Source organism: Emydura macquarii, unplaced genomic scaffold (assembly GCF_026122565.2).
Source record: "Emydura macquarii macquarii isolate MOO-44397 ecotype Brisbane River unplaced genomic scaffold, CSIRO-AGI_Emac_v2 contig_3128, whole genome shotgun sequence".
In the NCBI taxonomy this organism is placed as follows: domain Eukaryota; kingdom Metazoa; phylum Chordata; order Testudines; family Chelidae; genus Emydura; species Emydura macquarii.
The window spans coordinates 1,912,733-1,926,841 of NW_027133265.1; the positions used below are offsets into that span (position 1 = coordinate 1,912,733).

General features: G+C 35.5%; 1 protein-coding gene across 2 annotated transcripts in view; it reads right to left on the reverse strand.

Annotated features, from left to right (window-relative positions):
- Positions 1-212: 212 nt before the first annotated feature.
- The window catches only part of SLAIN2 (SLAIN motif family member 2), a 54,413-nt gene continuing 40,516 nt past the window's right edge, over positions 213-14,109 (reverse strand). The window contains exons 7-9 of one of the 2 annotated variants that reach the window (XM_067531183.1): positions 12,652-12,729; positions 4,764-5,082; positions 213-3,038 (exon numbers count right to left, since the gene is read on the reverse strand). In XM_067531183.1, the coding sequence (XP_067387284.1) occupies positions 2,972-3,038; positions 4,764-5,082; positions 12,652-12,729 (464 nt within the window). In that variant the 3' untranslated portion in view covers positions 213-2,971. The remainder of the gene's footprint in view (positions 3,039-4,763; positions 5,083-12,651; positions 12,730-14,109) is intronic. The other variant, XM_067531184.1, reaches the window with a different exon arrangement.

The window sequence follows — 14,109 nt, forward strand, 5'->3', positions numbered from 1 at the left end:
TTGAGAGGCAATAAACAATAGGTCTAGTTACTCAGTCACTAAAATCTGAAGTTAATAGTTTGCTTTTTTTTAAAAATTAATAGTCTCCAATATTACAAACTGATTTCCAGGGTTTGGCAACTTCATACCCTTCTAGAATGCTCTCTGGAGAATTGAAACTTTTAAACAAATAGGTTTTATAGAAAAATGATGCACAAGAAAAGTGCTTTGTGGTAAGAATATTTATATTTTTCCATTTTTACACTTTTATTAACACTTACAAAAACATTCAAACACAGAAAAATTAAATAACTTTGGAAGCAGAACTCAAGTCTCTGCCTACACACATATGACAATTTTGAGCTGTTGGCACAAAAAATAATCCACATTCATAAGACCCTTACTACTATATCAAACATAAGTTAAGTAAATCATAGGCACTAGTTTATCAAATCCATATTTCCACACTTCCGCAATGTATCTGAATCTCTAAACACAGAAAGATCTAGGATTTCCTGATATTGAGAAACTGGTAATGCACAAAGACTTCCTAGTAAAGAGACAGTTTCTCTCTTCAGAAAATGGTTAGCTATATTTCTGTGGGAGTAGAACAGCAGATAAAAGGATGCTTATATAACTTAAGCTCAACATACCTTCATCACTTGAAGCTAATTGCTGGAATTAAAAAAAATAATGTACACAATACACTGATGCAGCCTTTATTTAAAAAAATTAACCTGAATATCTTCATCTGAATTTTCTGATTTTCAAAACTAAAAAAGTCAATTCAATATTTTCATAATAAAAATCAATTAAAATCCCTTCTCTTTTACTGAAGACTGCAGCATTGCTTTGTAACATTTTAAACAAAGTTTGGGCTTTGTTAGTGTGGATGGATAGTTTTGATCCAATCCTCTATTCCTCGTAATAGTTACATGAGATGTCCACTAACTGAAATAGATTTGCTATGCTAGCAAATGACTCAAGGCTGGATCAGTAGCATATACTGGTCGAATAGTGCAAGGTAGCTCTTTTATAACCCCTGCTGCAGTTTTCCTAATGAATTATAGTATATTTGATGCCCTGACTTCAGAGGGTAGTCACACACCTAAGAGATCTTAGTCAACATGGTATGAATTCCTTTCATTTGATACAAGGTATGCCTGCAGCTGCTTGAGTAGTCGCAGCTGCAGTCTAGTCCCTAAAACTTAGTTTGGTTTTCCCCAATTCAAGTAGTGTTGCATGGCTTTTCATCCTGTAATGTTAACACTGGCCCAAAAGTCCAGAGTTCTCTGGAATTCCAGGATCAATTATCCTTTAAGTGGTGAGAGTCAAAATGCACTTATGCTTCAAAGTGCTGATACTAATGGGGTTGAAGGCTACCTACCATCCAATCCAACCTAAATCTTTTAGTGTTCTCTAGTCATTGTACAAAAGGTACAATCATGTTAGCCATTGCTGCAAACTACACATCCAGAAATCTTGTACTGAAAAATTCTATGCACAAAAAACAGTACTTCCTGTTTAACTTACCCTCCCAATACATTTTTAGTTTTAAATCTTTATATTACAAATCTTCCAAAATAGAACAGAAAAAAGCAGTCTGTATGTTAATTGTAAAAAAGAATTTTTCCACTGAGTAAAATGTTAGCCAGATTGCTAATAAGAACAGGTGAAAACAATGTACATGTCAATATGCAAGTCTGAGAACCACTAGAGGAATTGAATAGCTTGTAAACATGTGTAGCAGATTTCATACTCTGTCACCAACAATGTAAGATACAGATATGTAAGGCAAAGTACATAGTTAAAAACACTAACATGGGCAATATCTGCAAAAATATTTACAATTTAAAATAAACCAATTTAAGAAATGGATAGAAGTAGGATACAGAAAACTCCCTCATACCATGAAACATTACTTAAATGAATATCATTTGGCATCAACAGTACAACTCATTTCCTTATAATTGGTATGTTACAAGTGCATAGTTGTCTTTCCTTCTCATTAACTATTAGCATATACAGTTGTGTTCCAGGCTATATCATTGTGGTGTGAGGATATCAGAACAAATGGATAATATACTACCGCTCTTTCCTTTTTAAGGAAACCTGCTATACATTTTTTCCCCCTAAATAGTGAGCAGTGTGCTAAAAGTGTGGCTACTATAGCAAAGGCCATCTTTCCTGAGCCAGGAAATATAAAGTTTAGAAAGATTGTACAACTGATGCTAAGCCCTTTTGGCAATCAAAACATAAGAGCACATAAAACTGATATGTCAAATAAACAAAAAGGATGGAACCTACACCATCTGAATGTGTTTATGTCTACTACATCCAAACCGTTAATGATAAAACAATGCCATGACTACTCTTTACCATCTGTAGGGTACCTCCAGAGACAACTGCTGGATTTTTTCTGAAGGATATATGTACCACTTTTTCCAACCAGAATCTTCAACAATTGTTTTAAGCAATTTTAAGGTGATTCATTAGCACTGTAGTGAGCAGCAATCAGCATGTTTGCTCTGATTAACATGCTAATGCTTAAATAGTACATATTCACCAATGAGTCATTCTGCTGAATTAAGAGATTGAATATGAAGTTTTGGACAATTTGAGTTTGCTATTTTACTTGCTGTTTTTCAAGATGGGCATTTCTTTGGCATTCGTTAGGTTTTTGCCCAAACATTGGCCATTGTCATAAATGCTCAAATTGATACAATTTTTAGCAAGCAAGAAAAAAAAAAAACCCTAGAAATTATAGCAATTCCATGTAAAAGTGATTGCATGATCACCAAATATCTGATGTTAAATGTCATTAAAGTGCTGCTTTAAAATCTCTGCCAGTTTGTGCTAATTAAAGACAGAGGTCTGGGATTTTACAAATCCCAAAAGTCACATCTGAACAGTCTGCATATCAAGCTGTCTTTTAGCTTGGTGAAGGAGTGTCCATTAGCCATTGGAATTTTGCATTTTTAAATTTTGCAGTTCAGTAGCAGCCATCTTTCCAACTCTCGTCTTTCATGTTGCCATAGGTTTTAGGAGCCGGTAGTGATCTAAAATAAAATGAAATTTATTTCAGTTTGATTTGCACTTAATTTCTTCAAGCTTAAATTTTTTTTTTGAACTTATTTTTTCTTGAAAACTAATATGTGCTTAATCATTTTGTTTCAGAAGCATCACAACATTACATTGCACTTTACTTAAAAATAAATACTAAGTCCAAGGTTTAACATTTTATATTTTGACAACTTTTTATGTTTTTAATACAGTGTTTACATTTAACCATTTACATATATGACTAGAGAACTTCATACAACTACACACTGGAAATATGAATCCAACCTGATGACACACAAAGTAAAACACCTGAGCATTTGTTTTTATAGTAAAGTAGGCAAATCCTTATTGATGAAAGGACAATTCCAACCATTTTGTTCAGTCCAGTCATCCAAAATTGAACGAACGAACAAACGAAAGGAAATCACCTTCTCAACATAAAAACACTAAAATAACGTTAAAGTTTAAATTTAGTTACAATAAATATTTGATTTGGTAATGGGGATGGACATCTTCCTCTAAAGTGAGATCAGTTATGTGATAGTAACTGAGCCATTAGGAAGCGATTGTTAGATTAGTATTAAGAGTTGCAGTCAGAAATAAGGCAGGCTTTTATTACATTTTAAGATTGTTAAATAAATATTGAAGACAAACACAGTCTGACACTGCCCTTCCATTGCACCCAGTGGCATGACAACTACAGTTCAATTATTTTCTAATGCACATGTGAGGAGACCTGTGCATCCTGACCACAGATTTTAGAATTAAGCAAAAACAGCTGAAGTGTGTTCCTCTTCCTAAATATCTAAATAATTATTTTACTTAAGGCAGTGTGGCCTGTTAGGAAGGACAATGGACTACAAGTCAAGAGATCTCAGTTCTAGTTCGAATTCTCCATTGACCTTTGTGAAAATGTGGGCAAGTACTTCCTCTTTGTGCCTCAGGTTTCCTCTGTATAGCGCTCTGAGAGGATTTAAGAAAGTACTTGACTCTTTTATGGAGCCTAATATAATCTGGATAGAGTGCCCAATTCCTTTTAACAGCTCAATAGCTGATAATTTGGAACTGAACAACTACAGCAAGTCTCTAAACACATTGTTTCTATTCAAACATTTAGCTAAGATTGGCATCTGAACTTACATAGTAGCAAACAGAAGTTTACATTCACAACAGAATTAAAAAACAGGTAAGAGCTGAAGTACTCTACGAGCATCATAATGGACATCAATGTATTTCACATGATTTAGTTACTTGAACTGTTTAGGAGATCAATCTTTTTATTTAGTAGTATGCCCCCAAAAGATGTATCTTCTAAACTTATTGCTTTTGAATTTGCCTTTTGCTTCTTTACTCATTTCTTAAAGTAACTGTCTAGTACAGGTACCTTTAATGTGTGGCTCTGTCTGTGGAGATAAATACTTCTAAAATTAAAAAACTTTAGTCCTAAACTACATTCAGTAATACAGTCCAAGTATACTATCAGCTTTTTCATCTGATACAGGCTTTTTGCAGGGAATATCATTTACTATGACAGGAGAATGGACTATGCAGAATTTAATACAGCAGGCCTGGGTTATCTTTATATAATCCTATTCTTTTTTTAAATTTAATAGTTACACTAACTTTCTGTAGTAACGTACAAGGTACAAAAGTAGTGTTAAGGAAAGTGTTAGTTTCTGAATACAAAATTTAAAATTAAAATCCCACCTCAGATTACTGACCTGCGAACAGGCTGTGCAAGTTTGCTGCGAGGCACTGGTATGCCCCCAGCAGAAGGGGCACTAGGTCTGGGCAAGCCACTCCTCATCCCTGTTGTCCCTGCCGGTCTGGTAAGAGTAGTACTGTTAATACTGCTGGCAGAGCTTGGAGAACCTGAATTCTGAGCTGCAAGAGGTCCTGGTGAAGAACTGCTATGTGTCAGCTGTGTAGCTTCTGGAGCAGCAGCAGAACCAGGGCCATGGTTACTAAATGCTTTCACTGGTTGTCGGAGAGCCAGAGGTGATGGTGCTGCAGGGGAGCGGAATTTACTTGGAGACGGTACTGGAAAATGATAGACAGAAAAATCATTGTCACCAGAAGTAATACTCTGAGTTATGGCTACGAGTGACAGTTTAATAAAACGGAATGCAGATTTTCACAGGAAAGGGAAAATACAACAAAATGATACATCTATTGGAATGTGGCCAATAAAACAGCATGGAGAAGAGGACGTTCAATAACCTGCTAATATCAAGTTATTGCTACACATTTTAGAAATTGTAGAATTATAGAAATGTAGCATTGGACTGGACTGCAAGCTATCATCTAGACCATCTCCCCATGCTGAGGCAGCATTAATTATATCTAGACCATCCATGACAGGTGTTTGTCTATGCTGTTCTTAATATCCCCCACAGAAGGGCATTCCACACCCTCCCTAGTAACTGTTCCAGTGCTTAACTATCCTGATACTTAGGGAGTTTTTCCTAATATCCAACCTACATTTTCCTTTTTGCAAACTAAGCCAATTACTACTTCTACCTTCATTGGGCATGGAGAACAATATATTTGAAGACTTGTCCCCCCTCATCCTTCTCTTCTCTAGACTAAATATGCCCAATTCTTACAAGCTGTCCTCATCAGTCACGTTTTCCAAACCTCAATATATGTTGCTGTCCTCTGGACTCTGTCCAATTTGTTCACATCCTTCTTAAAGCATGGTGCCCAGAAGTGGACAGAGTACTTCATCTGAGGCCTCACTAGTGCCAAGGAGAGCAGAACAATTATCGCCTATGTCTTACAGATGACACTTCCCTTTTTCTTTTTTTGCAACAGCATCACGCTGTTGACTCACTCAATTTGTGGTCCACCCTACCACCAAATCCCTTTCTGTAGGAGTGCTGCCCAGCCAGTTATTTCAATTCTTTATTTGTGCATTTAATTTTTCCTTTCTAAGTGTAGTACTTAGATCTTTACATACAAAATCATTGACATCCCAGGCCTGAAACACTCCAGTCACCTAGTATGAACAACTTATTTTTTGGATTCCAGAACAAGATTATTCTCTTTAATCAATCATAGTAAAAGCCCAGAAAACAGATTTTGTACCTGAGTTATGTGTTCTATTCAAAACAGCATTTGAAATAGAAGCATTTGTCAAGAATGAAATTATGACAGCAGTTGCTTCAGATTTGTTTAAATGGAAGTGTTGCACTCTTCAATGACAAGATTTTTAAAAAAGCACACTGCTAAATGGAAGTTCTGAAGATACTAAATTGCTGTACTATTGCTGAAAGTTAGTTACACTTGCATTTCTAAATCTGTATATTGATTTTGATGCAATGAGACTTTGCTAAGGAAAAATCAAAGGACTCTCAAAGTTACTCTTAAGCCTCTCTTCTTAATTTAGTCCATTAATCACAAGTTAAAGACCAAGCATAATGATTTGATAATGTTAAAGTCCAAGCTACCATAAACATAAGAACATGAGCCTAAAAGCTAAAATACAAGAGCATTTAGTTAAAGTCCAGATAACCAAACTGTTAATTGGTCAGTTTTCTAGTTTGGTTAATAGCCTTCCTCCCAACAAGATATTTATCAAACCTTTCCTAGGAAAGTCTACAAGCCAAAGAAGCCACGGTTGCAATTTGTTTCACATAACCATTTAGACATGCAATGCTTTTAGGCCTTCTCTCTGTTGGTGTTCAAGAAGCTACATCAAATTTACACATAATGGCATGGTCTAAACTTTAAAAACTCCCATCGGCATGGTTACGTTGGTAAGGGATATGAAAAACTCCAAACCCTAACTGACATAGCTATGCTGACAAAACCCCTAGTGCAGGCACAGCTATGCCAGGAAAAAGGGCTTCTGTCAACATAGCTAGCAATATTCGGGGAGGTAGTGTTCCTTCTGTCAGTGCTACACTAAGGGGCTATGGCAGCATAGGCTCTGTATTGTAGACAGTATTAACCCATTAACATTTGTTAACTTGCTTTTCTGATGTGTGTTACAAAGGGGTAATCCCGATACTTCTAGTAGAATGGAAGTTACAATAACAGGATTTCCCTTGCACATCGCACAACGCTAAATAATACGTTGGTGACATTTCAGACATTTAGCAATACATTTTTGTCATCTTTGTTATCTATAGAAAGAGGACTAAAGAATATTTAAATTACCAGTGTCACCAATGCATGTAAATCATTCTAAATACTGCATCTGTACAATACATCTGAAACTTTATTTGCCAAATAAAATATTAAAAGCCATTAATTTAACAGTTTGGTATTTGTTTACTGTTCAAAAAAGTAAAACAGAATATTTGAACCAACCTATTTCCTTGATCTCTTGATAGAATTCCACTAGCCTTAAAACTAGTTTATCTTTTTAGGTGGATTCAGTGATAAGGTAGACAAAGGAAATTAACAAATTCAATTTATTCAGAAGATACAAGAGTAAAATTAGTGTTCAACAAGTGAATATAGCTTTTATTTCCTCCATCAAGTGAATATACTACATCAAATTGTCGTCATTTGTATCTGCCGGAGGCCACAATCAGAGTTGAAACCCCACTGAGACAGACAGTGCAAATTTGAAGGAAATAGATCCTACCCTAGAGAGTTTATTAATCTCTCTTTAAGAGAATAATTGACAATTCAAACAAAGAAGGGAAAGCAGAGGGAGGGAACAATTAGAATAATAATAGGGGCCTAGGGTAGCAAATTAGTTGGATGCACAATTAGTAGGTTGCAAGTTGCTGTTTATGAACTATATTTGATACAATATTACATGCACACAAAAATATGATATCCACATTTCCACCGGCGTTCAGACTGGCCATTTTCAGTTGGCAATTTTCCATAGACATCATCGAAGAAGTGTGTCTTGAGGAAGGATTTGAAGGAGTGAGTAGTGGTTCTCTGGGTAACGAAGGGACAATAGGGAATAAAGTATGAAGCTGCTTATGCAAGAAGCTGACAAACAAGTGGTGGAGGCTATGGACAATGTGATAAGCTACAAGAGTAAATAAACAGAGGAGGGGCTAAATCATATACAGCCTAAAAGGCAAGGAACAGAAGATTATAACTGATCAGTGTAGAAGAAGAAACCAGAAGAGGGAGTCAAAGGAAAAATGAATGCTATGGACAGAATAACTTGACAGGAAGATTATTTGAGCAGCAACATTCTGCATGGACCCGAGGAGACATAAATCTGGAGGATTAGGCTTTAACTAATAAAGATTTCTATTTTTAAAGATGTAATATTGCTACTAACTTAAGGGTGTTATTGAAATTGCAAAGTGTCTAAGTCATGCAATACTTAGAACATAGAAGGTTCCTATAATCTTTTGATAGACCTCATCCAGTAGTAGAATATGTATATGACATCACACCTGATTACATTGTTTTAAACCAGCCAAGAATTAATGCTCTTACATCAAACTAAATGACCTCTAGTTTTGGCCTGTTATGATGTTTAAGGTACTCTCCTGCAGGCCCATATAGTAACATTCTTAAGAATATGACATAAGTAGAGAGACTTTGCAAGATTCCAGTAGAGATATGCAGCCAATAAAATAATGTAAACCTCCCAATTCCCCAAAGTCAGTTTTCTTCTGAACTACAAGATTATGAAGAGTCTTCCATTCTGAGTTCTGAATTCATAAAATACTTTCGTCACCACAGTACCACATTGGGCACTTATTTTTAACAGTTGTATTTGTTTTAACAGACAAGAGTTCTTAACAAGGCAAAACAGTTGGTTTAACTCCAAACCACAGCCAGCATGATGTAATTATTGGCAGATGGCAGAATAATTCTTTTCCGTGTATCAAAAGTACTTTGCCTGGAGAACATTTTTGAACAACATTTAATAAAATTCAGTTTGGAATCTTTAGAATAGAAAGGAAATCTATCTGGAATCAGAGTCCCCTGAAGATAGAAGAACAAAAGGAGTAAACTCTTGGATTAATGAATAAGACTTGCTTGTTGTACAAAGATAGGGCATATACAATTCAAGTGTTATATATACACCATGAACACAAGTAGTTGACAAACAAAATGAGGAAGACAGTGTTTGAGAACTCTACTTTCATATAAGTAACTCAATTCCTTTTAAAAGATATGATTAGCACTTCTGGCTACAGCAAAAAGATGACTTTGTGGACAAGCCTCTCCAGTCTGGGAGTCAAGAGACCTGCTTTCAATTCCAGTTCTGTCATAGGCTTTTTGTATGAGAGTGTGACACTAGACAAGTCACTTAATTTGGTATTCAGTTTTCCCATCTATAAAATGGGGATAATTAACTATCTCACAGGGATATAGTGAAGCTAAAAATGTCTAAGTCACTCTGAAGTCAGATGAAAGACACTCAGTGTTATATGCTCTCCAGAAAACTGAATCTAGTTGATAAATGCAAAGATCAACATATCATAAGAATTCAATGGGAAGAGATTCTGATCAGTGTGAAAGTACCGGACTCCACCTCCCCCATTGTTCTCAATGCACCTGGATATCTATAAGATGCCTCTGTGTTACCTATTTTCTGTATTACTGCATCTGAAGAAGAGAGCTGAAGTCTCTCGAAAGCTTATGTCTGCAAATATTAAATTTGTTAGTCTTTAAAGTGCCACAGAACTCTCGTTGTTTTTGTGGTCACATGGTTAGAAAAGGAGCAGTCAGGAATCTGAGTTTTGACTGCCACTGGCTTGCTAAGTGATCTTGAACAAGTTGCATAAACTATTTCAGTTTAACTCTTCAATATAATTTCTTGGCTATTTCATAGGAATATTGGTATTATTCTATATAATGCACTGAGATTATCCTTGCATGAAAAGTGTTATAGCTGTGTTATGCACTTTGAAATATAAATATCAGTAAAAATATTTACAGAACAGTTTATCCTTTTAAGACCTTTGAAGTACAGATTGTAGCCAATCGGTTCATTTTATCATTAATTTATTGTGATGTTATAATTAACTAACATGTTATGTCATATATAATTATTGTATGCTAAATAGATTTAAATTGTAGGATTATAGAAGTATAAGACTGATCAGTAGCTAGAAGAGATAAGTATGCATTAGGTATCTAAGTAAGCAGGGCTGAAATGCAAGGCCTACAGGCTAAGGCCTGTGAGATTTTAGCTTTGCCATACTATGCCATAGGCTTAAGAAATGCTTGACAAAAGTAGTGACCCAAGATTATGCCACAAGATTATGGGAAAAGATGCGCAAATGAGTGGTACTGCAAAAAATTAACAGTAATTAATTTTTTGCTTACAATATGCCCGGTACTCCCATTTTTCTAACACATGACCTAACTGCAGGATGCACTATGTGCATAAATGCTAATGGGGGGTAGTAAAAAAATCACATGATAAAAAGAGGCTGCCTAGACTGGGAAAAACGAGATCTTTACGGAAAAAGTCCATTAGGAACCATCCCTCTACTGATGATCAATTGGCATCCATCAGACCTTAAGAATACTGTTAAGGATGTGAGTATTGCTATATTTGTAACTTGTGAATAGGTCTTTATAAAATTTCTAGATGCTTGGGTAATCATAAGCTTAACTTGTAAAACAGACTAGACCTTGTACTTGTGAACGTAAGTGTGGTTACTTTCCTTGGTCTTTATGTGTTCCTAGAGACTCTAAATTTGAAACAAGTAGCAGAAGTGACTTTCACTCTGTTAAGCTTGAAACTACCAAAGCCGAACTCATGGTGTTGTAATATAACATTACAAAATTCACTTTAAATAAAATAAAAGAATACAAGACAATCAGAAAAGTAATAAAAAGTGCCACTGTTAGTAAATGTTTCTCTAAACAAAAAATAAGATCACTTTTGTATTGATTGTTCTGGTTCTGATATTTACATGACAATGATTTCTACACCTGTTAAAACTTCCTAAATAGTTATTAAAATAAGTGACATTCTGGGATTCTATATTCCAAAACTGAAGATAGTATTCTAGGATCTTCATGCAAACTAACCGACAGCATAAGAAAGGTGAAGTTTAAAATACTCTAGGGCTTTAGATTAGACTGTCAAAAATAAAATGCTAATTAACAAAAGAAATGAATTCAAACCTCAAGCAAGAGAAGCTATTAATTCCTCTAAAGGTTCCAACATTTCCAGACTGGTAAGTATTCTGTTTAGTTCTCCCTAGAAAATCTGGGAAGTATCCAGAATTAGGATTAAAAGGAAATGGCTAGCCAGAAAGATTGTATTAAAACTTCTTGTCCAGGAGAAGATGACAGTTTTATTCCAAACCAGGTAATTGACTAAATATATCTCAAAAAAGAGTTCAATTCTGTAGTTATCCTCAAGATTGAGTAAAATTCCTGATATTTCTAGAAAATGTTCTGAACAAATCAGTTACAGGCATATTTATGATTAACCACAAGAATCTGGACCAATTTTTATTGTATTTAGTTGATGAAAGTGCTATTAATAAGGGGAAGGCAGAAGACAGTAAAACTTCCTGTATACAATGAAACAAACATTGAAGTAACTTGTTAGTGGCTTTAAATTGTGTGTTGACTTAATTGTCAGAGATGTTTTAAGATCAATCTTTTGAGTATTTATTTGGTATGAAGAAATTCCTGTCATTGGTATAAAATAAGTGACTTGCAATAGAGACTTCTCTAATGTACTTAATGTTAAGGTGAAGCATGATTTTGCATTAGGATCTACTGGACTTAGAGACAACAGAATCAACTGTATTTTAATAAAGCTCATGCACTTGTATCTTTTGGTTTTTTTCTTGACAGTATCTTGTAGAAGCCCAGGAGTGCCGAAACAATTTTCATAGTGGAGGTGCTGATGATGGAAATCATGTAGTTGGTGTTTGCTATTATTACTTCAAGCCAGAGGGGGCGGCAGCACCCATAGTTCCAACACCACTGTACAAGATCAGCAGAATTTAAAACAACTAATTAGGACTCAGATATTAAGTTTGGTTCAGTTGGATTAAAGTTTAAGCATTTGATTCTCTTCTGACAAGAATGTACTTCAGCCATTAGCAGCATAAGCAACCAGAAACACTATAATAGTATTTCCTAAACTACTTTCTGACTAGAAATGCATAATTATAGTGATTATTTTTGCAACTCATCTTAAGGAGAATTGCTGCTATACTTGAACTTTTCAGGAGTAACTAACTTGCTATCATCTATTTCTAACATTGATATGTAAGGCAACAATTTTTCACTCACGGTGTTGACATTTTTCCAGTGCAGAGGGAGAAGATTTTTTCTTAAAAAACACCACAATTCAGTGATTAAAAATTCTTCTCACAAAGGCAACCTTCATGAATCTGGCTTCAGAAATCAGCTTTGCTAATCCAAACAATTTTTTTCTTCTTTTTTTTACTTCTTATGCTTGAAGTCACAAGTTCTTGGATCATATCTCAAAGTTAATATCCATCCTTCGAGAAACCTTTCTGCCCATAGCAGACAAGACATGAACAAGACATGATTGTGCTATCCTGATAAATTAAAGTCCATTTACTGTTAGTCTCTCCATGCAATTGTTTGTATTTGTTAGATTAAAGGTACAAGATTTAACACAGGTGAACAGTTTGAGTTTTGCTAGAACTTGGTAAGAGGCTGTAAGTTAGTTACCTCCTTTTGTAGATGGAGTTTGAAGAAACTGTTTGGTTTTGAAGGCAGCACGAGGCAAATTTTTCTGCCTTTGCAGAGCTGTTGAAAGATAAGAAGTATTATATTTGTCTAGAAAGACAAAACAACTCAATTCACTCAGGATATAGAACCACATCTGCCTGTGAAGCATCAGGAAACAAGCAGCTAGTAAAGTGCATAACAGTTTTCAAAAGCTGTTATGGCTCGGTTCTAGAAGAAGTAGTGACGTGTTTTGTTTTAAAGTGGTGCTTACTGCATTAAACGGTTGCAAAGGGATAGTGTCAGAAACCTTGCAGTGCAAAATGAATAAGTTTCTTAATAGTAAAGAAGTTTCTTGCAGGACTAAAAACCCAGGAAGGCAAAACAAACACACCAAAGGGAGAACAAGCCACCAGCAAACATGCCACAGCAATCTTAGTGCAAGATTAGATATAAAGTAAAGATGGACATGAAGACTGTCAGATTTAACTTGATAAAACAAGGTTAATTTTCCTTTTAAAGCAAAGAGAAATTTTCAGAAAAGATGACTCCAAGTAACATTTCAATACATAAGAGAGAAGATGACTCCAAAAGCTTGTTTTCTAAAAATGCTATTTTATCATGTAAGACTGCCAAACTTCAAATTTGCATATTCAACTCTCAGCAACTTAACATACATATAGAATTTATATTTAATATAGCATGGCTTTCCCCTTCAAACTTATACAAAATGTACGCAAGCTAGAAATCAAATAAGCAATCAAATTCAGGGTTGTCCTGCATCAAATATAGACATTCTAGAATTACTAGGCTTTGCTGGCTTCTGCCAGAATAGATCAAGCCAAAACACTAGTGCTGTTAGTGCCTTAAAGGGTCCCTGTAACATACCATTTGCCAACCACCAGCCAGCAAAGTTCTAGGAGCAGCAGATGCTTGACAGGAAGAAATATGCCAGGAATTCACAGATTCAGAAAAGTCTCACAGCAACCTTCACTGGCTGGAAGGAGCCTCTACCAGAACTAAGGCCATATCTAACACAAAGGTTGCACTATTTTCACTGTACTGGTGTGACGTGGTACAACGCCCCCACTGTGTACACAGTTATACCGAAGTGCTTTATACTAGTATAGCTTATTCTCATATAGGAAGGGGACTAAGCGATACCAATGTATGGCAAATTTATATCGGTATAGCTGCCTCCACACTAGGAATTGTATCGATGTAACTACTGGCGAGGAGGGAACACATGCCTATCTGTTAGTTATACCAGTATTAAAATGGTGTAGATCAAACCTCAGTTACCATCTCAAGCATAACCCCTGAGGGAGGACAGCTATGAATACAAGGCCTGTCCTGCCCCACCAAGCCCCACAGTTTTATTAACCAAGTCTAACACTAGAATTGGAGGGTACTTGGGGGGAAAGGAAATGAGTACCTCAGTAACATTTTAAAAATACTTTT